We start from the raw sequence: 25,991 nt of genomic DNA, 5'->3' as shown, positions 1-25,991 counted from the left end.
AACTTACCACAGGCATTTACCTGCTTGAATTCTCAGACCATCCCTTGCCTGTGGGCTAATAAAGCATTCAGCAGGTTGTCTGTGGCGATCCATGAGCTTGGAGCAGCAAGAGATCCCCACGGCCAGGAATTGCTTTTTAGCAAAATCAATCTATCTTCGTGTCCTTTGCTTTTTACCAAAGGCAATGTGATTAAAATTCTCTCAGAGCACACCCAACTTTTGTGTCTGCTGTTGAAATGTGAATGTTCAGACTGGCATGTTCCACCATCAGTTCAAAAACAAAATAACATTTTCCATGGAAATCAGTACAGGACAAACAGTTACCTGGTCTAATCTTGTAATTAAGTTTGAGGAGATCTTGATGCCCATCAGAACAACATTTCCATGAGGAAATGGTGACTCCACAGATCCATTAACGTTCAAGATCGATTCAAGATCATTGAATTGAACCTTTCAAGCTGGGAATTGTTGGGCATCTGAATCCATAGTCAAGTAGGCTGGTGGCTTCCTGAGCCCTAACACAGCACAGTGTTTGTGATCAGCTGCCCTGCGTGGAAAGGTCTCTGATCTGACTTTTGCCCAGTGCTCCAGGTCCTCCTTTCCAGAGTTTGTGTGTTCACACGATGGAGGAGCCACCTGCAAACATCAGGGCTGGGGCTGCCTTCTGCTGTGAGCCACATGAGCCATGTGTGTGCAGCTTCATCGACCCTCCTGCCTGCCCAAGCCTCCCAGCATGGCTCAAATCCGAGCTGTGCAATCCCTGCCCTGTCCTCTGCAGCCAGCTGGGAAGATTTCCAGTGGGGAAATCTGTTCCTGTGCTGCAGGGCTGACCCAGGCTGTTGAAGTTCTGTTTGTTTTGCAGCTCAAACCAGCGGGGATCTCTTGCAGAGAGTCGAGCAATTCCTGTGACCTGCCCGAGTTCTGCACGGGCGCCAGCCCGCAGTGCCCGGCCAACGTTTACCTGCACGACGGGCACGCGTGCCACGGCGTGGATGGCTACTGCTACAATGGCATCTGCCAGACCCACGAGCAGCAGTGCATCACCCTCTGGGGCCCAGGTGAGTGCCAGAGGTGCCTCAGGTTTAGCTTTTCTATTTTTCAGATTCTGTACTGCTCTAGTGTGAGGATCTGAGCTTCATATCAGGGGATGCTGAGCTCTGTGCACAGAGCAGAGACAAAACAATTCCTGCTCCAGCTGGGCACCAAGGACAAATGATCCAAATCTCAGCCCAGGAGCACAAACACCGTGGGCTGGAGAGAGAAAAAAAAGCAGGATGGGACTGCCTGGGCTAAAGCTGGAATGGGACAATGAACTCCAAGGTGCCAATAGAGCAGAATTAATCCCAGTGAGAGACTCCCTGAGCACTCATTCATTTTGGGACCATTTTGGTTCATCTTGTGTGTGGTCCTGGCTAGGCTTTTGTGCTGCCCAAGGTGGATCCATGGAGGAGATCCTTTAATAAATCCCTGCTTTATTCTTTAGCTCTGCCCAGCCTCTGCTCTAGGGCAGCCTGCACAAGGCATCACCAGCACAGGGACACAGGTCTGACAGAGGCTTGAGAGGGGGAATAAAGATCTGGAAGATGCAGCACCACTCTGTAGCTATTTGAATAACGAGGGAATCTCTGGGTGATTTATTCCAGCCTTGATTTGCTGTCGTGTTCGTTTCTTGCAGTAGGAAGTAACGAGGCTCGTGCTGCAACACGCTGCAAATGGATAGGTGAACTTAGACAAATCATTTCCTCCTGACTCTGATGTGGCCTGATGTCACCCCACAAAGTGCTGAATGCTCCTGGCAGGTTGAAATCACAGCCCTTTTCAGGCTGCTGTGTGAGCTTCCTCCTGTGCTCTAAACAGCTCATCTGCAAAACAGATGTGCCTGCTCCATCCCCAGCCAGGGCTCAGCTTTTGACACTAACATGATACTCCTGGATCATTGTGTGTATTTTATTAACTGGTGTCACCTGGAAACTGCCTCCTGACAGTGTTTTTTAGCAGGGTGTGCACTGAAGCAGGAAGGGGTTATTCTCCCATAGGAATTTGCTCCCTTTTTGCAGAAATCTAGTAACATGAGTTCTTGAGCTGTTCTCAACATCTGTCCCAAGAAAGCTGTTCACCTTTCTATAAAGTCCAGTGACCCTTCCACTGAAATGCAAGTATTAACTCAGCATTTTGGTATGAATCCAAATCATGTCTCCTTCAGCATCTCTAACCTATCTCAAATTTGAAAAAACATTTACCTCTCCTAAGGAGAAGCATTACTTAGAGATAGGTGTAATTATTTCTTTTAAACTAATATTTTCAGCCTCTTTCAATTCAATAGCTCTAACTCTGCTCCAAAATTTCTGTATCAATATAATGGCACACAGATATTTCCCTTGGTCAAAACCCTCCCCAGAACACTACTGAAGAATTTATCTGTTTCCTTCCCAGAGAACATGGACTTTTTGCAATCTCTCTTTAAAAGAGCATTAAAGCATCTCAAGAAGCAACCCCAGTGGTGCAGACAGAGGGTCAGCTTGGCCATGTGGGTGTAAGAACACGTTCAGGAGGAGTTCCAGCTCAGAACTGAACTCCTCACGTGGAACAAACCGTGCCTGTGCTGCACGACCCGAATCCCACGCGCGTCGTAGAGTCGATATGGGCTCATAGAGCCATGGACAATTATAGCCTCCAGCCTTAGTCAGACTGGGACTTCTAATCCCTGGATACAGAGGCATTTTCTCTTGTAGAAAGCAAAATCTCCTCCTGAACCAGTTTCCCATGCCGTGGAAAGTTACTTGGTCAGGCTGTTTCAGTGGCTGAGAAAAATTCCTCTAAAGGTCAGGGAGCTGCGCTGCTCCAGTTCCTTGCCAGGTCAGCTTCCTAACACAGCAATTCCACCAAAGCCCTGGGATCCCCTTATTCCTTCCTGCCTTCCTTCTTGGGACTGTTTGATATGGGCACTGCTGGGCATGGAGGCTCCAGGCTGTGGGCGTCTGTTTATGGGGCAGATGTTGTGTTAAGAACAGAGCTCAAACAGACTTTGGCTGGAATATCCTTTGGTTTTGTCTTGGGAAGGCCCAAGGATAAGGGTTTTAAATAGGGAGGATGGGACGTGACCAAACCTGTACCAAAAATCGTAATTCTTGCCACGTTTTTGGAAGTATAAATTAAAAATAACCCCAGAATCCCAGAGGGATTTGGGCTGGAAGGGATATTAGAGATCATGTCATTCCATCCCCTGCCATGAGCAGGGACACCTTGCACTAGACCAGGTTGCTCTAAGCCCTGTCTAGCTGGCCTTGGGCACTTCAAATAATGCCTATATTCTGGATTTAAAGACTAGGGATGTGAATACCCACTGCTCTATCACACATCTGGCTGAAGTATGAGCAGATTTGGGGTGAAATAAGAAGAGAGGTGGGGGGCTCATCCAGTTAGAAAAATATAATGGTACAGATTTAAAAAAACTACATGTCTTTGCAGATTTTCTTGCAGCACAAAGAGACAATTTGACATTCTAAGATGGTTTCTATGGATTTTGTATCAAAAATATACGTTGGAACCTTTGACCAGGTTGTTGTGTCTGATTAGAACTTTTTTTAACAACTGCCTGTGTTGGAGTGAAATAGATTTAGAAAAAAAAATTCTCCCCTCTAAAGAAAAATCATATTACAATTCATTTTCATTCTCTCCTTATTTTCTTCTTCCCAGTAGGAGGAATCCATGCAGAACAAAATACAATAACTTTTCCTAAAATAATATTTGGTATATTGAATTCCTTACTAATGTCTTTCCTTGTACATCTTTCTTTATTCATCAGGTTACAGATGTCCAGAAGCCCAATGATAAATGTCAATCTTCATGTTTTTAGATCTATTTAAAGGAAAATGATGAACACTGTCAGAGCTTGTTTACATTAGGCTGAGCAGTAGGAACTTTTTTCCAGAAAAGCACTTGCATTTCCTTGGGGATGTTTTTGTTACTCTCAACAGTGTTTCAGATAAAATAGAGGATTTTTTTTTTTTTTTGTCTTTCTTATCTGCATGGAAAGCTTGGTGGGAAGGAGAAGGGAGGAGCTCCTGGGACAATCTCTGAAAATAGCCATGAATTCCTCTCAGAGCCCAGGTTGATTCCAGTCTGCTCCCAGAACACCCAGAGTTCTCTATTCTCTCTCTCTCTCCATAATTCATTACATTTTATCCTTGGGGAGCAGGAACTGCTGCTGACCTTTTTTTGGTCCATACTCAAAAATATCAGATTGCACTGATCTGACCTATTGATAGCAGTGACAGCAGTGGTGATGCTTTGTGTGGTGGCTGTGACTGCACTGGCATTTTCCAGGAGAAACAGATACACAGACAGGGCTGCTCAAGGCAGAGAAATCATTGATTGCCAAGGAACAGAAGATTCTCGACTTTAAACTCATGGCTTTTTCCACATTGAAAAGACAATGATTCTTTAGGGAAGTTTGTCAGTTTGTTTCACTGAATTTCCCCAAGTGGGAAAAATTATTTTGGGGAGCCAATGGCAGGCATTGATTTAATAATTAGAACACATTTAAATGTGCCACATGGAGTTGGCCATTTGTTTAGGCAGGAGCATTCTTAATGTAGTTGTCAATATTTGTTACTGTGTGAGAACTTTGCAGGTTTTGCCAGGTAGAACCCTACAGATATAAAATAAATGGGCTGCCCACCTCAGATATCTGACCAAACCACTGTTGACTTGCTTTTGAAAAAATGCCAATTGTCTAAGCACTGCAATTTTCTGAATTCAGTGAAATCAAACTATTTTGACCATCACAAATTTATGGCCAGGCTTTTTTTCTTCTGGAGGTGGGAAAGAGACTAAATAATATTCTCAGGGGTGGTGACATCATCCTCTTTAAATGCAAAAAAAAATGCTCAACCCCATCTTGCTCTTGCCCAGACAGAACAGGGATCACCAGGATGGGGAGAGAGGCCAAGGGCAGCTCGTGGAACTTTTGCTTTGCAGCAAAAACAAATTTAATGAGCTGATCACACGACAGAGAACTGTGGTTTTTATGCTTATATTTATTTGCACAGTTATTCGTGGTGCTGGCTGGCACAGCCTGAGCCACAGAACTCCAGCCTGTTACTCAGAGGTTGTTTTCTTCCCCTCTCCCCACCCACAGACAGCTGGGAACTGAACTGAAATATCTTCCTTTGCTGCTGTCAGCGTGATAGACGATGTTTCTCGTGTGCATGGAATCAGCACCATGGTCAGAAACTTCCCTCATTCCTTTCCAGAGACCGTCTTGGTGTTTTCCTATGGCAGCAGGTCTGAAATGACACAGCATTTCTGTGCCCTGCAACTTCTCTTTTTTTATTATTTTATTTGTTTGCGGCTGCACAGGGAAAGAAGTGGGCTCATCAATATACACATTTGGAGAAAAAACCCAAATACTCTCCAGGCTCCAAGCTGCAGTGGTGAGCTTTGACCTTCTGCAGCTTCCAGGGGCTGATTTCATCCCTTGAATGAGGCTTGGCATGGAAAGGCTGACAGGACCTTAATTACAGGGTCATGATACTATAATTACCAATAGCAAGGTGAAATAAACTCTGCTCATCCAGCTCAAACCACTTAATAACCACCAGAAATCCTTCACAAATCATTTGCCTTCTGCCTGCAGAGGTAGAAAATAGAGGAAGACAGGACTTTCTGCTTCAGTTTATGTGGTGCAGTCGTGATAAATGGGTTTCCTCCAGAAACACAACATTACAATTCTCTTCCTTAAGCATCCTCTGAAAACCTCCTTTTAACTTGGTAGCTCCATCTGTTCAGCATCTTACACTCTGATATGTTTTCATCCATAAAAAAGTGCAAATATTGCGAGAAGCCAGTGGGGAGAGGGAACAGCCATCTGAATCCCAAGCAATGGCGTGTCTTGGTTGGATAGCAAAGGCAGAAATGGAAGCTGGATTTTGGTTTCCAGGCTGCAGATGATCATTGGGTACCAGGTGTTTTCACACACAGACTGCTCCCAGCCTGGCAGGGGGATGCTTTTTTGTGCTCCATGAGATCCTTTTTCTTGTCAAGCGTTATTAGCTGGAGCTAAAGCTCAGTGTCTGAGCCCTGCAGATGTGTTTTCCTTCCTGGGGGCTGCTTTCCATCATCTTGCTACGCCTGGCTTCTGAATTCAGGAAAAAAATCAGCCACACCAAAGAAAACTTCCATCAGGTGAAAGAGGAAGAGAAACACCTTAAACTCTCTCAGTGTTCAGTGGATGCATTCCCTTTTGAAAGCCATTTTTAGAATAAGCCTTTGTTGCATCCCTCACAGTCAGAGCACAGGACTTGAGCTTTCATTTGGCTTTTGGCAGCTTTGGGAGGGGACACCACTGAGGGGACAGCGTGTCTGGGCTCTGGGCTGCTGCTGCACAGCTCCAAGGGAGCCTCCAGCCACTGCAATTCCATGGCATCAGCTGAGCTGGGCTGAGACTCCCAGCCAAAACAAGACCCAGAGCAGTTGCACACAGCCAGGGTTGCACAAGCTGGTCCTTGCCCATGTGGATGAAAAAGCATTTTTGGAAAAAGCAGGTCTGGAAAAAGCAGTTTTAGAAAAAGCAGCTTTCCTCGGCCTCTTGCTCCCAGAATGTTTCTTCTCTCCCCAGCTCTTCCAAAGCTGCTATAGAATATGCACATGGTAATGTTTGCCTCCAGGTGAACAGTGAGTGTGCCCACCCTGGAAAGATGAGGAGGGATCCACATGCTAAAAAATGGAAATTTAACTTCGGCTTTTTCTGCACAGCACCTTGTCTGGGTGCTTTTGTTGATTTTATTATTATTATTATTATTGCTTGAACTGTAATGGAAAAGAATTGAAAGAATTCTGTGTGAGTCCCTTTTAAGAGTTCCAGATTTGAAAAAATATTCTGAACTCAGCAAGCTTGATCATAATCTTCCAAAGAATTTCAAGCTCTTGTCCTTCTCTCCAGGGGACCATCAGCTCATATTCTGTTCCTTCTGTGCTTTTCTTTCTGAATTTTACAGTTTCAGCATGTAAAAATGTTAGAAGGAAAGGGGGTGCCATCTTAAGCCTCTCCAAGTTTTAATATTTTTCTCCTTAATAGCATTAGATTGCTGTTCAGCACTATATAGCATTAGTCAAGCTTCTGACTATGAAATGCAGAGAATTAATTGAAGTTTTAATCTCTGAGTTTTTACTGAAAAGATCCACACTGGCTGGAAGTTTTACAATCGTATTTACATTTTCTTCTCCAGGAATCTAACAAGCCCCCCCCCCCCCCCCCTTTTTTTTTTTTTTTTTTTAAGAAAAGGAAAAAAGAACATTTTCCTCTTTGAAGGCTTTCACATTAAATCTTCAGTCTGGCTTAAATAAATGCAATGTTTTACCCACAGTTAGAGGCATACACACTTGGAAGAGGCTCAAAACATTTGACAAAATGTAGCATTAGTTGAAATGTTCTGTCTCTGGTAAGATCAGGAGTGCTGTAGAAATGGGATATTCTCAGCCTTTGGGCTATCACATCACTTGCTGCCAAGTCCTTTTTGCTTTGGTTTGGCTGATCTGTTAAAAGCACAGAAATGTAGGTAGCAGGTCTCTGATCACAGTTCTAGCCAGAGTTTCTCCTCAGCTCCTTTTCTGCTCAAAGCCAGTCTCCCTGTTGGAGCAGTTGAAATGTTGGTGGTGACTTGATGGTGATGATAATTACTTTCATGAAAGAAAATACAGAGTAGTAAAGAGCCCAAACAAAGGGCCTCTTAATCTTGCAAGAAGCAGCAGTTATTGGCTGGAAATGAAAGCCACACTTCACTGTAGAACAAAGGGATTAAATTCCAGTACACAGACTAATGAATTGTTGTAGCAGTCAAACCAGGGAAGCAGATCCTTCACCTCTTCAATGTTCCAGATGAATGGATGCATCTTCCCCTAGAAGGTATTCCATAATTTGTTATAATCTGGACACTTCTACCACTGTGGCAGAAATGCCTCTTCTTCCATGTCAGTCTTTCCTCTCAGGAGTGGATGTCCTGAGGATTAACGTGGGATGGGTTCCTTTCCTCTCCCCAGTCCTTCAGCCTGAGTTAATAGCAGCACATTTCCCTTTGCCATGTCAGCTCCTCATATCTTTACACCCAGTTTAAAACTGGATTTTCTCTGTTGTCTTCTTGCAGTCAAACAGGCCTTTCTTGAAAAGAATTTTCTTTGGGGTCTCACTAGAACATGCACTCCTGCAAAAGAAGAAAGTCAACTAGTCAACTTTCCAGCTGGCCTTTGTCTGTCTAGTATTAGCTAGAAGTTTTTGTGTCCTAGGAGGGTTGGCAAGAGGGTTATGACCTTGAGAAATCCTGGAAGAGAAGGAGTTCTGCATTGCCTGTTGCTCAGAGACAAACACTGGCAATCCCACCCATCCAAACTCTTCCATTGGCATGCGGATCCAGCACCGCTGTTTTGTTGCCTCATCATCATGCAGCTCACATCCTCCCTTTCCCCTAAAGCACCAGCAGAGCTCAAAGGAAATTATTAAAAACACCTTGTATGAGATGAGAGTTCTGATTAGGTTTTGTTTCAGGTGCGAAACCCGCTCCTGGGATCTGCTTTGAGAGAGTCAATTCTGCCGGAGACCCTTACGGCAACTGCGGGAAAGACTCCAAGAGCTCCTTTGCCAAATGTGAACCCAGGTAGGGCCTCTCCTTGCAAACACAGCATCAGGTGCTGGGAGAGGGTTTGGAACATGTCAGATTATTTACCTCATCCTTGCTTGTGTTGTGTTTATTTCCATCAGGGATGCGAAGTGTGGAAAAATCCAGTGTCAAGGAGGAGCAAACCGACCCGTCATTGGAACCAATGCTGTTTCCATAGAAACCAACATCCCACTCCAGGAGGGTGGCAAGATCCTGTGCCGTGGCACCCACGTGTATTTGGGGGATGATATGCCTGACCCTGGGCTGGTGCTGGCAGGAACCAAGTGTGAAGATGGAAAAGTAAGATTCTGGAATACTCCCAGACGAGGGGAACATCTCTACCATCATTCTGCCAAGTATTTTGTACTTATTTTTTCTTGGGGATTTTTTTTTTCCCACCAAAGAATTGCTTCTCATTCTCAGACTGAGACAGATTTTACTCCCTTTTGGCCACTGTTCTAGATTATGGATTTTCATATGCAAATCTGAGTAACCTGATCTGGTAGAAGGTGTCCCTGGCCATGGCAGGAGGTTGGAAATAGATGAGCTTTAAAGTCCCTTTCAACCTAAACCATCCTGGGATTCTGGGCAATACAAGTTGCTGAAGTTTATGACTGATTTTTTTGAAGACAGTCCCAAGTATCTGCCCATGGAGGCTTGAGGTTTTCTGCAAAACAAGTACAGCAAAATACATTACAGGCTTATTAATGAATTCCTGAGTTCAATGAATTCCCTTTCCCAGCATCTATGGCATTGCAAAATTGTCATTAACTTCACTTTAGGTTTCAAAATGTGTTTTACCTTCTGATTATAGCTTCCCACTTCTTTATTTTTTTTTCATATAGGAAAACCTATCTCTGTATGCATTCTTAGAAAACTATAAACCCATTGATGCTCAGCCACCAAAACTGACTTTTGCATTTGTGTTTTGCAAACTTTGTGAATTACCCACTGTGAATGCAGCCCAGATTTCACATGACTGTCTCATTCTAAGTTTGTCTTTTGTGAGGAAAGCAACTGAGAAAGATGGGAGGCAGCCATGAGTTTACAGGGGGAGGAGGAATGGAAAGAGTCCAAGAGCTATTGAACTGAAGGAGGTTTCCATACCCTCCGTGGATTGCTTGCAAAAAGGAGGAAAAACAAGTGCTTTGATAATTGTGGTAAATTCAAGTAAGCCTCTGAATTTCTGAATGCTTTTGAATTACGTTGGATTATCTCACTGTGCTGGGAACAGGTTTGAAATCCATCCCCAGTGAAACCACAGCTCTGCTACAGGAAAACAACCCTTACAACATTTCTAAGTCAATCTGTTCTAAAAAGTCTTTTCAAAGGCAACTCAGCGCTGAGAAAGCACCCCATTATGTTTTACTAATGAGTATTTAATCTTTCTAATCTATCTAATCATACACATCCACACTATAGAATACACAGGCTGATACTTCTGAAATTGTATGTTTTACTTTGAGGACATTAGTGCATTTGTATTACGGATTAAGAATATGAATTTAAATATTCTTGGGTTTTCTCAACTGGAGATGCACAATTTGAAATGCAGCCATTTTAATGTGATCAGAATTCTGGGAGCTGCTGCACTGTGAATATTTGAATTGTGAATAGTGCTGTAATCAGACCATATTCTCTACATGCCTGCATGTTGATGCCAATTCACTCTAATTTCCTTTCCATTTTTCCTTCTCCCCAGGGGATAAGTGCCCTGATTAAGCATCCCTGTCACCTCCTTCAACACCATTCCCAGCTTAATGCTAATTATTGTGACTGACTCTTAGTACTACTGAACTGCAGTGCAGTTAAACATGAGCAAAATGTGCAGTGTGGGGCTTTTTGACCTTTTTTGTTGTCAACATAGCATAGTAACAGTTATTCCAGTCCTAATTTCTTCTTTTTTCAGTTTGGAATAGGGTAACTTCTCATTACTGACATGCTTATCAGTTGTGTGGTTGTTTGATGTTATTATTACTCAGCATTCATCTTGCTTAACCTCAATTTTCAGCTCCATTGGCAGAGGAAAGTTTATCTGCAATGACTGGAAAACAAAAAAAATTTAATTTTATTCCTGTGCATATTCTATTTGTTTACTTCAATTTCCTATAAATATTAAATGTTAAAGAGGGTTGGTTTATATTTGACACAAAAAAAAAAAAAAAATTGTTTAACGTGGAAAAACTTAGATCTTAGTTTTCCTGGAAAACAATGATGAGCCCATAAAAACCAATGACCTTACTTAAATATTCACCTACCCTGGGTCCATGTTCTGTAGTGGAATTAAAAATATTTCCCTATTGATATAAAACTGATAATTTACACCATGAGGATCCAAAGTTTTGTTCAAGAAATCATCTGCTGCTGTAAAAAGACAAAGGCAGAGCAGGAACCTGAAGGAATCCTGCTCAGTGCACTCCTAGTCCTGAAAAAAATGCAAATTACTGATTTTTAAATTTGCTTAAAGACCTCCCAACCCCCAGGGTCTCCCCACTAGTTCCACTTGAGTGGATCTGTGAGGGTTTGCTTGCACAAACTCAGCATATCAACACTGTGAAGTGTGTGTGGAACCAGGACTGGCCAGGAGAGCAGAATTCAATTTCCTCAGATTTGGATTTCAAAGATTTAAAAGGGGCTGAGGAAAATAGGAAGACACCCAGTTCTGGTGTCCTTTGTGTCCATATAATTTTAAATATTTACATATTGGGGAATATTTAATTGCTGAAAGATGGGATATGATGCTCTGGGAGCCCCAGGAGCTCTGTCCCTGTTCAAACTCATTTTTTTTTACTTTGCAGATTTGCCTGAACCGCCGGTGCCAGAACACCAGTGTTTTTGGAGTCCACAAATGTGCCACCAAGTGCCATGGACGTGGGGTAAGCATCCTAGGAAAACATTTTTTACAATCACTCAATAACCACTGGACAGAAAGAAATCACTTTGAGATCTATAACTGCCTACAATAGATCAATCAGAGTGACTGCAATACATTTTTATTACATATTTCCATTTCCACTGTTCCTTATATGAAATTGTTTTTATTTGACAAAGAAATGTTTATCAGGCAGTAATTAACTTGTTCTTAATTGACAGCCTGGAATACAAAGAAATCTTGTAATCCTCAAAGCAGTTTGAAGTCTGACCCTCCATCATGAAGAATTCCCATTAAAAATCAAAAATACACTTTATCCATAGATACAAAGTTAAAGTTTTTGAATTGAGCGTTGGAAGCATTTGGATTGAGAAGCAAATGAAACAGCATTTCCAAAAACATTTTTAAAAAAGTAAAACCATATTGATGGGTTTTTTGGCAAGAAAGTGGCCCATAATGAAAAATGTGATGATATCATTTAATAATATCAGTGGTTTGAAAACCAGTTTACATTATGATAATGTTAATTATGTCAAGCTTTGCCTTATTAACCTTGATGAGCTGATGAGCTGTTTGTTTCTCTGAAAAGCTGTGGCAGCCACATTGGAACAGCAATAGAAATTCACTGTCCTCTCTGAGGAAGGATTTTAATTTGCTTTAACTTATTTTATCACACTGAATTTGCAAAACTGAGCAGTGTTGATGGTGCTGCCTCTTATCATGGAGGATAGAATGAGCAGAGGCTTGGACTGGCATTTTTCACGTCTATACAAACAAAAACCTCTGGTGACTCCTCAGCGGCAAAACTGACCTCGTGGACTTGTAAATAGGAACTCCTGCAGTGCTTTAGTTTAAAAAGTAATGCTTAAAAAAGTATATTTTCAATTATCTTACTGTCTTTGAAATGTAAATTTATTATTTTTTTTTAATTTTACATGACCACAGCCAGTCTGAGCTTTCAATATTTTAGTGCTCTGCAGACACAGGGAGCACAGTGTTTTTGAGTGCCTGCCAAGCTGACCTGGCCAGAATATTGCATGTTCAGAATAACCCAAACTCCTGTGAACTGATTTGTGTCTTTCTGAAAACCCATTTATTAATCTGTGCTGTGGTTGCAGATCAGTGATGGGTTAGCACAGAATTAAGAACCTTATTGACAGCAGGCCCTAAGCCCAAAATCTTTATTTAAAAATTGATTTGAGCACCTAAATGTGACTTCAGATCCTGGGGTCAGTTTGGGGCCTATCAGAACAAGACATGGAGGGGCTGGGAAGGGGCTCAGCCTGGAGAAAAGGGGGATCAGGGGAACCTTGTGGCTCTGCACAGCTCCTGACAGGAGGGGACAGCCAGGGGAACAGGGACAGGAGGAGAGGGAACGGCCCCAGGCTGGGCCAGGGGAAGGCTAGGGTGGATATTGGGAAAATTCCTTCATGGAAAATTTTTCCAGCCCTGGCACAGCTGCTCAGGGGAGCGGTGGAGTCTCCATCCCTGGAGGGATTTAAAATCCATGTGGATATGGTGGCACCTGGGGAGTGGTTGAAGATCTTGGAGAACTTTTCCAGCCTGAGCAGTTCTGTGGCTCCATGCATTCTGGTGGTTCAGCACAGAACCTTAAGCTCTGTATTCACACAGCAGCTGCCTGAGGAGAAGAAAAGGAGATAATGAGTTTTGGAGTGGGGAACAGCCCTGGATCTGCTGCTCCCGGCCCAGTGTGCAGCAGGACCGGGCTGGGCTCCAGTCCCTCGGAGCTCTCTGGCTGATCAGGCCTCACGAACTGGTCCCTCACTGGCATGAAAACCACCACAGCACAGAGCACTGAGTCTGTACAGACAGTGCAGGTGTGACAGCAAAGCTCCCCGAGGGTTTCCTCAGCCCTGAGCCCGTTTCACAGGTTACTCCAGCAGCTGGTTCATCTGGGAGCCATGGAAGAATCCATGCTGGGCCCAGAGCAGGCCTCGATGGAGAGGAGAGCTCGGGGGGCTGACAAAGCTCTGCTTCTCCTGTGCAAGCAGGAGGAACTGAAGTTACCAGCAGATAATGCTGCTGCTGGAAGCAACCAGAGAACAAGACTTAAGAGATGTCTGATTATGCTCATATTAACGACTACCTGCCAAAGAAATAATGGTTTTTAGGATCCCTCTTCCTCCGTGGCGAGTTGCTCTTTGCCATCTCAGTGTGCAGTAGGCAGCTATCAGCACATCTCCTTTCTTCTCCAAGTTTTATTCCTCTCTGATGTGTCACCGCCTGATTAGAAGCCCTTATCAGCCAGGGCTGCTCTCAGATGTTTTTTATGTTAAGCCATTTGTCTTGTTTTGCAGGTCTGCAACAACAAAAAGAACTGTCACTGTGAGGCTGACTGGGCCCCCCCCTTCTGTGACAAGCCAGGCTTTGGTGGCAGCATGGACAGTGGGCCCATCAGACAGGCAGGTCAGTGGCAATTCAGGCTGTACCTGGTGTTTGTACAGGATAAAGAGTGGAAATTGGTCAACCTCAGAAAGAAATTATTTCTACACATTGTTAATTTTACAGGATTTCATTATTCCGTGCCAGTTTTTCCCCAAAGTGTTGGAACATTAGGGACCTCAAAGAGATGTTTCTGATTTATGTCTGAGGACATGACAGGACAAGCGGTCTCCTCACAAGTGCATGTATAAACTAAATCTCAATGAGAAATAATGTCTGTTTTCATATGAACAATATTGTTCTAAACCAAAATGAATTCTCTTCTCTGCATGCCAGATGCTGCAGTGGGTGGCAATATTGAAATAATGACAGCATGGTTATTTCCATGACAAAGCTTCCCATCATGATTTCACTACTGAAAGATTTTTTTTTTTTGGAAGATAGCAAAGGAACCCTGGTGAGGCAGTGAGCAGGCCCTAGGAAGAAGTTAACTCCATGTGATTTTTTACAGACGATAAGAGTTTGACCATAGGAGTGTTGATTACCATCCTGTGCCTTATCTTTGCTGGATCAATCATGTACCTCAAAAGGAAGACTTTCATGAGGTGGTTGTTTACAAGCAAGAAGACAACAATAGAGAAATTAAGGTATGCCCATTTTCCCTAATTATATTCCAATAGATATTAAGGAAAGGAAGCAGTAAACACAGCAATTCTCATCACCGTGAATGTGTTAGGAAGGACCAGCCTTGACAAAAAATATTCACCATTATCAGCAGTGTTTTCCCTGGGTTGGTATAATTTCATTGATAGTCAGTAAATAACACAGGTATTGGTTTGAATATATCCTTCTTTCCTTTTGGGATGAAAAATTAAGCAGCAATGGAAGTATTGTCTTTATTTTGATTTGCCTGAAACAGTTTCATTACGCTGCATGGCCTTTTATCTAAACTCAGCTGAGTGAGCTGAAACTTTCTTATTTGAGGTCATTACTGTTTAAATGTTAGATTCATTAGACTAGTCTCCTGGGTGTTACAAAGCTGCATTTCCACAGATTGCAGAAACTAATTTAACAGACTACTGGTTTCTAAAAAATCAATATTTATTTTTATTCTTGCAGAAGTGCTAGACAATTTTTACTTTCCTTGTTTACTATAACCAGGCAGAAAGTCCTTGCAAATTCCCATTCTGAAAAGAGGCTCCCGTTTAAGAAAATGTTACAAAGCAGAACATTGTGTTCAACAATTAAATGTTTGTATTGCAGGTCGGTGAGTCCAGCAAGACCTTCCAGTTCATCTGAGCCAAATCATGTTCATACCATATGTGTCAGCAAAAACCTCATCACAAAGCCACAAAATACAGCCATCCAAAAAGTGAGTCCCTAAATAATTTTTTTGCAAAAAGTGGGTGAAAACCAAAAAAAGATTTCATGTATTTTAGATCTCAATTAAATTATTTATTATAATACAATAATTGCATGGACTTAGTATCATGTATGACTAACACTGAGTAAAATGGGAGAGGATGTAGGCTTCAAAATTTATTTATGGCTTCCACATTGAATACAGGTGGAGATGTCCAGTGCAAAAAAGAAATAATTTTTTCTCTAGGAGAGAAAAGCAAGGGACTACCATGCATTTTAAAGTAGCAATAGGCCAGGTTTGATGGAGCTTGCAGCCCCCTGGTGGGAGGTGTCCCTGCTCATGGCAGGGGGTTGGAACCTGCTGGTCCTTAAGGATGGTTTGGTCCTTAAGATCCCTTCAAACCAAGCCATCCTGTGATTCTGTGCCAGCTCTTGAAATCTATAACTTTGGTTGGATGATTGAAATGTGTAACTTTGGTGGATGATGGAAATGTGTAACTTTGGTTGGATGATTGAAATGTGTAACTTTGGTGGATGATGGAAATGTGTAACTTTGGTTGGATGATTGAAATGTGTAACTTTGGTGGATGATGGAAATGTGTAACTTTGGTTGGATGATTGAAATGTGTAACTTTGGTGGATGATTGAAGTGTGTAACTTTGGTGGATGATTGAAATGTGTAACTTTGGTGGGTGATGGAAATGTGTAACTTTGGTGGATGATGGACATGTGTAACTTTGGTTGGATGATTGAAATGTGTAACTTTGGTGGATGATTGAAATGTGTAACTTTGGTGGATGATTGAACTTTGAGGATGTTTTTTCCCAGAGAGACGGCCCAAGGCGGCCGCTGCCGTATCAGATCATCGACATCAGCAACCCTGTGAAGACACACGAGGTGCCACCATTAAAAACACCCCAGCGAGTCCTGCCACCCCTCCCCCAGCTGCCAGGCCACCAAACTGGGCCTGAGAGACCCCTGCCAGCTAATCCTTCATTGAGGTTCTCCCAGGTAACCATTGATTCTCTTCTGTGCAATATTTACTCTGTGAGTGTCTGGAGAAATGTTTTCTCATCTTTCCTGCTGCCCTTTTCTCACAGTATTTCCTTTATGCTTTGTGTTAGTTTAGAACTGTGCTGTAGAAAATTGCTTTGTGGCAAGTGGAGCTGTGATCCTAAAATTTAGGATCCTGAACTCTGCCTTCACGACTCAAATGACAACAGAACAAACACATTAGAGGCAAGCACATCTCTCCAGCCCAAGCAGAGAGGAGCTGCACAGTTTGTTAGTGAGGTGCCAAGCACAGAGAGAGTTTAGGGAGTCACGTTGCAGATGTGATGTGCAAGGGCAGAAGGTGTCTTAGCTTGATGTGCTTCTGCCCTGCCAAGGGCTGCATGAAGCACAGTCTGTTTTTCCAGGGCACAGACCTGAAAACCACTGTTTCCTGCAGACACACCTTTCACTGCAATGTTTAAGCAGAGATGGTAAATATTTTTTATTTTTTATTTTTGAGTAAAATGCATCTGAGGGAGATAGGGTAGATGAAGCTGTCTGTATGAAACAGTGCCTTTTCTTGTCACTGGCTGCTCCCTTTTGGTGGCACTTGTGGAGTGACTGTTTCTAAAAAGCACCCAGGCTGTTCCTGTTCTGAGTCTGCTATGAGGTTAAAATGAGGTGAGTGTTGTCAGCACCAGGCTCTCACCTGCAGGAGCCCTGTGAGCTGCTCGAGACCCTTTCCTGGGGGTGGATAGGAGGAGAGAGCTCTGAGACAGTGCTGGAATGCAGGGCTTTGAAAAAGGATTGGAAAAATGTCAGAAACAAATATGGGATGAGAGAGGCTGCCCAGAGAAGTTGTCAGGGTGCCCAGAGAAGCTGGGGCTGCCCCTGGATCCCTGGCAGTGCCCAAGGCCAGGCTGGACAGGGCTTGGAGCACCTGGGATGGTGAAAGGTGTCCCTGCCCATTGTGGCAGCAAGTAAAGCATTTCTAGATTTAATTTTCTCTAAGTCTTAACATTGTATCACTCAGGTTAGACCAACATTTACAAGTGCAATCAGTGTTTTATTTGCTTTATTTGTCTTCCCTTTTCCATGTTCCCAGTCATTTTCCTTTCCAGAGGAATAAGGAACACTGACTCTTTCTAAAATAAATTTTGTAGGGAATCAGAAGCAATATTGATTCCTGTTGCTTGTCTTTAGCTCCAATGGTCTCATTGTTCATTTTCTTGTATTCTCTAACATTCTGCACAGTTCACAGTGGTCATAGGGAAGATTTCAAGTGCAAGTGCTTTTCTGTTTCTTAAGCAGAATATTGATGGAGAAAAGGCTTTCCAAGGAAAAGGAAAAGGAGCCATTTGTCATTCTGATACTGGATCTGCACCTGCCCCAGCCTCACTGCACATCCCAGCAGCCCAGTGCTCCCCTTCAGCTCATGTTCCTAAATCCTTGTGCTCCAAATGCCACCCAAACTGCCAGGTGGAATAACAGTCCTGCAGTACTATCACTAGCAAAGTCTGACAGATCTGAAACTGCCAAAAAGCTTTTCAGCTTGGCAGCTCAAATTAATTGTGACAGTTCCTTCATCAAGCAAAATATCACCATTTTCAGTCTCTGCATGGAACACAAACTGGGGATCAGCTCAAGGCAGCCTAAAGAATGAGCAAGAATTGATTCTTTCAAAATTATATCATAACCTCAATATTGTCAGAAACAGGTAGTTTTTATATCAGAGGGACCCAAAAAAGCACTCTGTGGGGAGAAAATCTTTCATTCCTAAGTTGTTTTTTTTCCTGCAAAGCTTGGAAGTAGTAAACTAGCTTAAGAATAGTTTGGGATAATAAATATAGGTACTACTTCATGTATTGCTTCAGCTCTCTCTTGGAAGCATACTCAGAAGGTCAGCAAGAGGAAGGAAAAATTGATTGAAAAATCATGGCTACACTCAGGATGTCACCCAGATGCTCAGTACTGCAGGATGATGCTGTAAATTATATAAAATTTCCTTCAGTTGTAAGTAAAATAGTCAAAACACAAAGACAACATGAAATAAACCAAACCAATCAACCAAACAGAAAATCCTCAGCAAATTAGCTCTTGCCAAGTTAAATATTTAATTATCTTTTGACTGAAAAACAGCTTTCAGATGCTTTTGCAAGGCAAACAGTCTTTATTTATGGGCCAAATTCACAGTCAGTATAAATCAGCAGAGCCCCATGTGAATCAAGGGAACAGTGCAGGTTTATCTTAGCCATGATTTCAGTCCAGGCATTTGGATTTGATCTCTTCCCCTTGATTTTGTTGCTTTTAGCATTCAGTTGCTGCCTCTGACACTCTTATCCTCTTATTACCAAAATATATCTCATATTTTACAGGTCATGCTAGTGCCAGGAAATAGAACTTTTTTACTTCAAAATTTTACCACTTAAAAAAGGGATTTCACTTTTTCCTCAGTAAAACTGAGCTCATCTCAGCTCCTGCTCCTTCTGCCCCAGTTATCCTGGGATTGTCTCTCCTTTGACACCTCAGCCTGCCTGTAGACACAGAGGGTTTTCACTTTCTTCTTTAAAAATCAGTGGAAAAAAACCTGGAATTTCATGCACCTGATGTCTTTGGAGCTGCTCAGTATGAGAATTGTGGTTTTCATTCCTGCATTTAAAACAACACTTCCTCAAGCAAGGCCTGAATGCCCTAAATGCCAGGTTGTGGATATAAAATGGACAAAGAAATGCATCCATAAACTCTTTGTGATGAAGGGCTGAAGCTTTGTAGGGGGAGAAGTGGAGGCAGAGGAATGAGGGCAGCAGAGCTGTGGTGGTACTGTGAGCTGTGCTGCACATCCCCAACACATCAAAGGCTCTGCAGGGCCCCACACAAGTAACACACAAAGTTTGGATTCTCCTGTGGCACAGAAAGAATAGAGAAGAGCCTCCTGTAATCAGTCTGGGGGATAGGATTTATTTCTTCAAAGGGCTTTTCCTCTGTTCCTAAGTTTGTGTGGTCCTGGTGGCATCTCCTTTCTATCAAGTTCTTTTCCATCTCAGCCACCATTTATCCTCCAGCTCCATTTTTATCTGAGTTCCATCCCTTTTTTATTTTTTCACTTTCATTTACCCTTTCCTAGCAGTTTGCCACATTACACTTTCTGTCAGAACACCTGGTTGCTTCCTTCCTCCTTGAGGATAGTTTAGCTTGAGGACATTTTGAGTGGGAAATGAATGAATAAATAAATCAGAAGTTGGGCCTGTGTACCCATCAATACTAGTACTTGTTATGCAGAGAATTAAACAGAGGGTGAACATGATATGCAACTTTTTAAAATGTAGTTTGTGGCAAATTTGAACTTATTATATATGAGATTTACTTAAGCTCATCTGTTTTCTTCCTTATCAAAATGCCTGTGGATAATCAATCTGCAATTCCTTCTTGAAAGAGCAAATATTTGCCACAGAAAGTAAAAAAAACAAAAGGATGCTCAAAACAAATAATGAAAAGTTGGACTTTATTCAGGAGCAATTCATGTTCTGATTGCTTGTTTGGCTCAATCTTTCAAAGGATCTTTACAAAGATTATGCTTGTAAGCTCTTTTTGTTTCCTTTAGTAATGATACTTACGGCAAACTAAAAATAAGGAATAAAATTCCTTGGGAAAAGCGTGGCTATGCAGCTCCAGTAGTAGAAAGATCTGAAGTGAGTTTGGGAATAAACTGGAGAGATTTGTGTGCCCTGAGCAAGCCACTTAATGTGTCCCAGCTCTCCATAATGAGGAGCACAAACAGCCAAGTTTCCCTGTTTGCAGGGCTGCAGGGACCACCCAGAGCAGCCACTGGCCCAGCCTGGCAGCAGATGACTTCTGTTCTTTATTAACAGAGCCTTTAATTCCACAGAATGAAAGCACAGAGAAAAAAATTCCACAGATGCTCCCAATCCAAACCAGACTGGGCCAGTTTGGTTTTGTGGCCATCTGAATTTCCATTTTAAAGTAATGTTGAGCATTCCCACCTTTCTATAGAACTGCTTCTACAAAGTTATCTATTGAATCTTTGCTGTTTCCATTTACCATAAATTATGCATTGAGTCCGGCAGAGATGCACCCTGCAGTTCTAGAGCAAAGAATCAAAAGTCATAAAGTCAGGAAAATATAGTATTGAATCATTGGTTTAAAATTAGAGTGGCAATTTATTAAAAATAAATTTAAACTTATCTGGGCATAACATATCTTCAGTTTAGGTTTAGATTAGGTGTTAGGAATAAATTGTCAGGGAAGTGAGGTCTCAGTTTTGCCCAGAGTTGTGGCTGCCTCCTGGAAGTGCCCAAGGCCAGGTTGGATGGTGCTTGGAGCTCCCTGGTGATACTTTAAGTTATAGCTTTCATATTTTCCAGATTCTGTAGTGCATTAGGATATAACTCTAAACTTCATGTAAAGTGTTAGCGAGTTCTCCTCACAGCTCAGTCACACAGAACAATCCTTTTCCAGGCCCAGAGCCAAGGACACTGCTGCAGCTTCAGGCCCAAAAAGTGCAAACAACAGGGAATTGAGGAGAGAAAATTTGGGAGGATAGGACTGTATAACCTGGAGCTGGAATTGAACAATTAACCCCAATAAGGAAATGGACCAAAATTTATAGAAGTGTGAAAACTCGTGACTCATTGTCCATCTTGGGTCCATCTATGCTAAAAAAAGAATCAATATAGTCTCCTATATATTTTAGCAAAAATACTGCACAAAGAAACTTTGATTAAACTCCTGGTTGCCCATTCCAGTCAGATATTTCGAAAGTAACAACATTTCAACATTAACACCAATATGGAAATGGACCAAAAGTTATAAAAGTGTGAAAACTCGTGACTCGTTGTCCATCTTGGGTGGAGCCATGGCCAGGCTCTTGCACTGCCCAAGGTGTGTCCTGTGCAGGCCTTTTAACAAATCCCTGCTTTATTCCTTTAATCTGTCTAGCAGAGTTTATTCTTTAAACCTTTATTCTTTATTCCTTTAACCCTGTTCCAGGCAGCCTCTCAAGGCATCACTGGGACCATGGGAGGTGTCCCTGCCCATGGTGGGGGTGGCACTGGATGGGCTTTAGGGTCCCAAGCCAAGCCAGTGTGTAACTCCAGGATTCTGTGCCTTCAGCAGAGGGTGTGTGTGTGCAGGGTGTGTGTGAAGGGTGTGATGTCCCCTCTGGGAGCTGACAGGAGCTGGTGTTTCCTGCAGGAGCCCCCCAAGCCCAGCGCCCCCCGGAAGCCTCTCCCCGCTGACCCCCTGGGCCGAGCGCGCCAGGGCCCCGCCGGACACCCCAAGGCTCTGCCCCACGCCACCCCTGCCAGGTCAGTCCTCCTCCTGATCCTTGGGATTTTAGCTTGGGTGTTTTCCATGTGTTTGTCATCCTGCCATTCATCAGGGTGTAACTCCTAACCCATATTCTTGTCAGCTGCTGAAATGTAAATTTTAAGGAATTTAGAGATTTTTAGAGGAGCTAAGATTTTAGTTAGAGATAAGCCTCACTAGAGTTAATTAAAATAAATGAGTAGGCCTTGATGAAGTTAAGAGTTAGTAGTTAACTAATAATTGATTGCTTGTCAGCACAATGTTTAGTTAGCTGGGTTTATAGTGAAGAATACACAAACTGACAAAGAGCATTTAGGAACATAAGACATTGTGGGCCTCCTCTGTTCTGAAACCAGTTGAAGGCAAGGAATGGGAGTTCTACCAAGAGTTCATTTGTCATCTTTGCATTGAAAAGGTAGAAAGGTCAGAACGAGGAAGACTTCATTGACTTCCTCATTTTGGGACCCCTCCCCATGAAAGGGACACCGACCCATTTCAAGGAACAAACCACGCATGCTGAATGGCTTTTGGAGTGATTAGCATACAAAGTGGGGAATGGGATGCACTAAAATGATGAATGTGTATTTGTATTTTGGGTATTCAATACTTGTATGGATAAAAGGGCTCTGTAATCACCTGGAAGCTGCAGTGTGGATTTGGGAGTGACCCACAAACAATAAACATACCCTTTCTAACTTTAAACTGTTAGAGAGTTTTTGTCTGTCACAGTTGGATATCGGTACTAGATCAATATCCGTATTTTTTTTAATAAGTCATTGCTGCTCCCCCATTTTGGGCAGACACAATTCCTCTCCATCCTGGAAATGAAGGACACCTCACTGCCTTGGGCCCCAGAAGTGTAAACAAAAGTGAGTTTTGTTGGGAGAAAACTTGAGGTAAATGACTTCATTACCTGAAGCTGTAATTGGAATATTAACCCCCAATATGCAAATGGACCGAACTTATAAAAGTGGGAAAACCTATCATCCATTTCTGGGTGTAGCCCCTGGGGGGCTTCATCTGCTCCAAATGTACCTGAAGGCCCTGCAATAAATATAACCCCTTTTTATTCCCTTAATTTAATCTAGCTTCTGGTTTTAGGTAGTCCTAAAAAGGTTATCAATCTTAACACCTGGATTTTAGCACTTCAGCAGCAACATGGCTAAAATGGCTCGAGGAACTGCTGCAACAACCACTTCCAACATCATTTCCATCTCTAATTTTACTTATCATGCTGCTTCTCACTGGGAGTGCAGCAGCACAATTGCTCTGACTCCCACAGAATATGAGGATTTATAATACCTGTGAAGGCTTGACTGTAAACACCTGGCTGCATATTTACAAAACTAACCAATAAATAATGAATTTTCTCCTCAGACCCACCCCATCTGAATTAGGCTGAGAACTGAATGCAGTTAAAATTGGCCACTAAAAAAGTGATTTCCTGATCACCCATTTCCCAAGGAAACATCTGTTGACATCATCTGATAATAATACCCAAAAGATTCAAAAAGCATAGAAATTGTGCACTTCAAAAATATAATGTTTAAAAAAAATTAAAGAAGTGGAATAACTACACCCAGTGTTAGTGGGTTTAGTCAATGCTGTTTTCTTACCCAGTATTCCTCACGTTCCTGTGAATAAAGTGAGCTCCAAGGAGGGTAAAAGTGGTGTTTTAAGCTACAGGAATTCTACCAGTAAAGCACTTAAGTGCTCAGAAACATTAAAATTAGAATTAATATAGTCTCCTATATTTTAGCAAAAATACTGCACAAAGAAACTTTGATTAAACTCCTGGCTGTCCATTCTAGACAGATATTCTGAAAGCAACATCATTTCAGCTTTTGGAGACCACCTGGAATTCTGCAACATTACTGACATTTTTGATCAGGTACAAAATCGATGAGCAGACAAAGAAATGGAGATTAAATTACAATTTGCTGTTTTCTTTCTTTCCAACAGACCTGCTCCCAGACATCCACCACTGGTATCCAGGTCCAGCAACACTATGGATGTGAAATGAGTAGAACACCTGACACCTTTATTTTAAAAAGTGAAGACAGAAGTTTGCACTATCTTTCAACTCCAGCTGGAGTTCATTTCTATGACAATACTTAGAATTTTTAATGTTTAAAACAGCATTATTTTTAAGAATTCTGAGCTACTGCCTTTGGTGCTGTGCTGTGCTATGGTGCTCTGTATACTTGCTCAGGTACTTGTAAATTATTAATTTATGTTGAATATTTATTACAGTGCAGTGCACTGTAGTAGATATTTTTACCATAGCTGAGTTTTCCTAAAAAGGAAATCTTTTTTTTTGTTTGTAATATTTCACTGAACTTGAATAATTCTGCTCTGTTGGTCCTATGTAGATTTCTTAGTTTTGATCTATTCTTTAAGGAGTGCTGATGCAGATCAATGAAATGTGTAAACAGCTCCATCTCCATGGTTCTTACCCAACTTCTGAATAAATATGGCAGGGTGAAAAGACAAAATCTCTCCTGGAACTCGATAAAATGCCTGATATTTGCACCCGAGGTGTAACCTGTATTTAACCAAAGGCTCACTCTGTGTTTGCAGCTGTACTGTAATCTCAATTTTCATGTTGCTGTTTGAGATCTCCCAGAAATCTCTGTGCTGAAAGGATGTATCCACCTGGGAGAAGTCCTCTCACTGAAGAAGTACTGTATATCACAAAGCTGTGGTGTTTTTAACCTCATTTTCCTCAAACACAACCTGGTTGATACAGATTAATGCAGCTATCAGGCCTCCCTGTGCCATCTCCTTTTTGATGCTTTGGTAATTAAATTCCACCATCTCATTGTTGTCCTGGTTAGACTGGCAGTGCATTACACCCAGGGCTGGGGGGAAGCCAAGAATTACAAAGAATTACATTTTAAGAATCAACTTTTATATTATTTCCTTTTGCCTCACTGCTCTGCTTATCACCTGTATTTTGCATATTTACTACTGTTTTGTATTAAACTTCTACAACGTTGCTCTGGGTTTCTTAATTCCCAAATCAAAATGTGTATTTTAATACATAGACTTGGATTAGCCAAAAAAAAAAAGAAAAAAAAAAAGAAGTTCGTCTCTGCTCTGTGATTACACCTGATCTCTTCTGTGCCTTCTCGGTAGCACTGCTGAACACAGTTTCACCTGTAAAAACAACAATTTTTAATTATCAGCTGAAGCAGAGGGAGAAGGGATTATCACCTTTAATTGTTTCCTCATTGCTTGTGGTTTTTGTTTCCTTAAGCAAAAATAAAAGCATTGATAGAAACTCATATCTGGCTTCAGGAAGTGTCACTGTATTTCATTTTCCCAGTTATTCCCCCTCACAGCAACATAACCTTCATGTTTATTGAGAGACTGAACAAACCAAAATCGACCTCAGCTTAGTTTGGTGCTCAATAGCAAAGGAAAAGCAAATGTATTTCAATTCTTAAAGCATCTCCAAGAGCAGCAGCAGGGTTTTGTGTGTGGAGAATCACAGCAGAAGGATGTAAACATCCCAGCAATGCTGAGGGAACCGAAATGATGCTTTATATGTTCTTTACATATTTCTTTATTTCAAACACTATTTTTTTGTATCTACAGTCGGGGGTATCTCTATTGTAAATGAAGGTGAACTCTATGCGAAGAAATTATGATGTCTGACTCCAGTTCAGAAAGCTGAATGATTTCTTTATTATAACTATACTATAATACATTAATATACTATTTAAAGGAGATACTAAAATTACTTTTAGTAATTTTTCTAACTACCATATCATACTTAATTTTTCTAACTATATCTCTAACTCACAAGTCGTGGCCCTCTCTGAGAGCCCAGCCCCAGGTGGGTTGGATTGGCCATCAGCTCAAACAATCCTCACCAAAATCCAACCAAGCAATCACCCCAGGGAAACAATTCTCCAAACACATTCCACATAGGAAAACAAGGAGCAGAAATAGAAATTGTTTTCTCTTTCTTCTCTCTGCTCCTCCATGAAAAATCCTGAGAGAGAGAAGAATGTGCCTGCCACAGTACCTCCATTTGAAGCAGCCACGTGATCTCAATTTGCTTTTTAAATATTTCTATTTTATCAGAGTTCTTCTGCAAACTGCTGAAAACCATAAGGTGAAACTGTGGGTAGTGAAAGGTGACATGAAATGACTAAAAAGTGTCTCTTGTCAGCATCAGGAGTTCTGAATTTAACAGGAGCAGTTTAGGTAAGACTTGGCACGTGTATAAACTTAAACATGACCAACCTAGGCAGGTTAAAGGTATAGAAAATAGAAATATCCACACAGGGCACCCACTTGTGTCCCTGTCACGTCAAGCAGCCGCCTCACCCCCACCATGTGTCAAATTTCTTAACTATTCCTACTAAAACAAG

General features: G+C 42.0%; 1 protein-coding gene across 1 annotated transcript in view; it reads left to right on the top strand.

Moving 5' to 3' along the window:
- Positions 1 to 24,695, top strand: part of ADAM12 (ADAM metallopeptidase domain 12) — a 178,398-nt gene extending 153,703 nt beyond the window's left edge. The window contains exons 14-23 of the mRNA XM_002190169.6: positions 863 to 1,058; positions 8,543 to 8,651; positions 8,756 to 8,954; positions 11,453 to 11,530; positions 13,845 to 13,953; positions 14,441 to 14,576; positions 15,193 to 15,301; positions 16,120 to 16,302; positions 21,496 to 21,608; positions 23,572 to 24,695. Coding sequence (XP_002190205.5) covers positions 863 to 1,058; positions 8,543 to 8,651; positions 8,756 to 8,954; positions 11,453 to 11,530; positions 13,845 to 13,953; positions 14,441 to 14,576; positions 15,193 to 15,301; positions 16,120 to 16,302; positions 21,496 to 21,608; positions 23,572 to 23,632 — 1,293 coding nt within the window. The 3' untranslated portion in view covers positions 23,633 to 24,695. The remainder of the gene's footprint in view (positions 1 to 862; positions 1,059 to 8,542; positions 8,652 to 8,755; positions 8,955 to 11,452; positions 11,531 to 13,844; positions 13,954 to 14,440; positions 14,577 to 15,192; positions 15,302 to 16,119; positions 16,303 to 21,495; positions 21,609 to 23,571) is intronic.
- The last annotated feature ends 1,296 nt before the right edge of the window (positions 24,696 to 25,991 follow it).

This window comes from Taeniopygia guttata, chromosome 6 (genome assembly GCF_048771995.1).
Source record: "Taeniopygia guttata chromosome 6, bTaeGut7.mat, whole genome shotgun sequence".
Taxonomy (NCBI): Eukaryota; Metazoa; Chordata; class Aves; order Passeriformes; family Estrildidae; genus Taeniopygia; species Taeniopygia guttata.
Note: the sequence above shows the minus strand (reverse complement) of the source record. Positions and strands in the feature narration are given on the sequence as shown.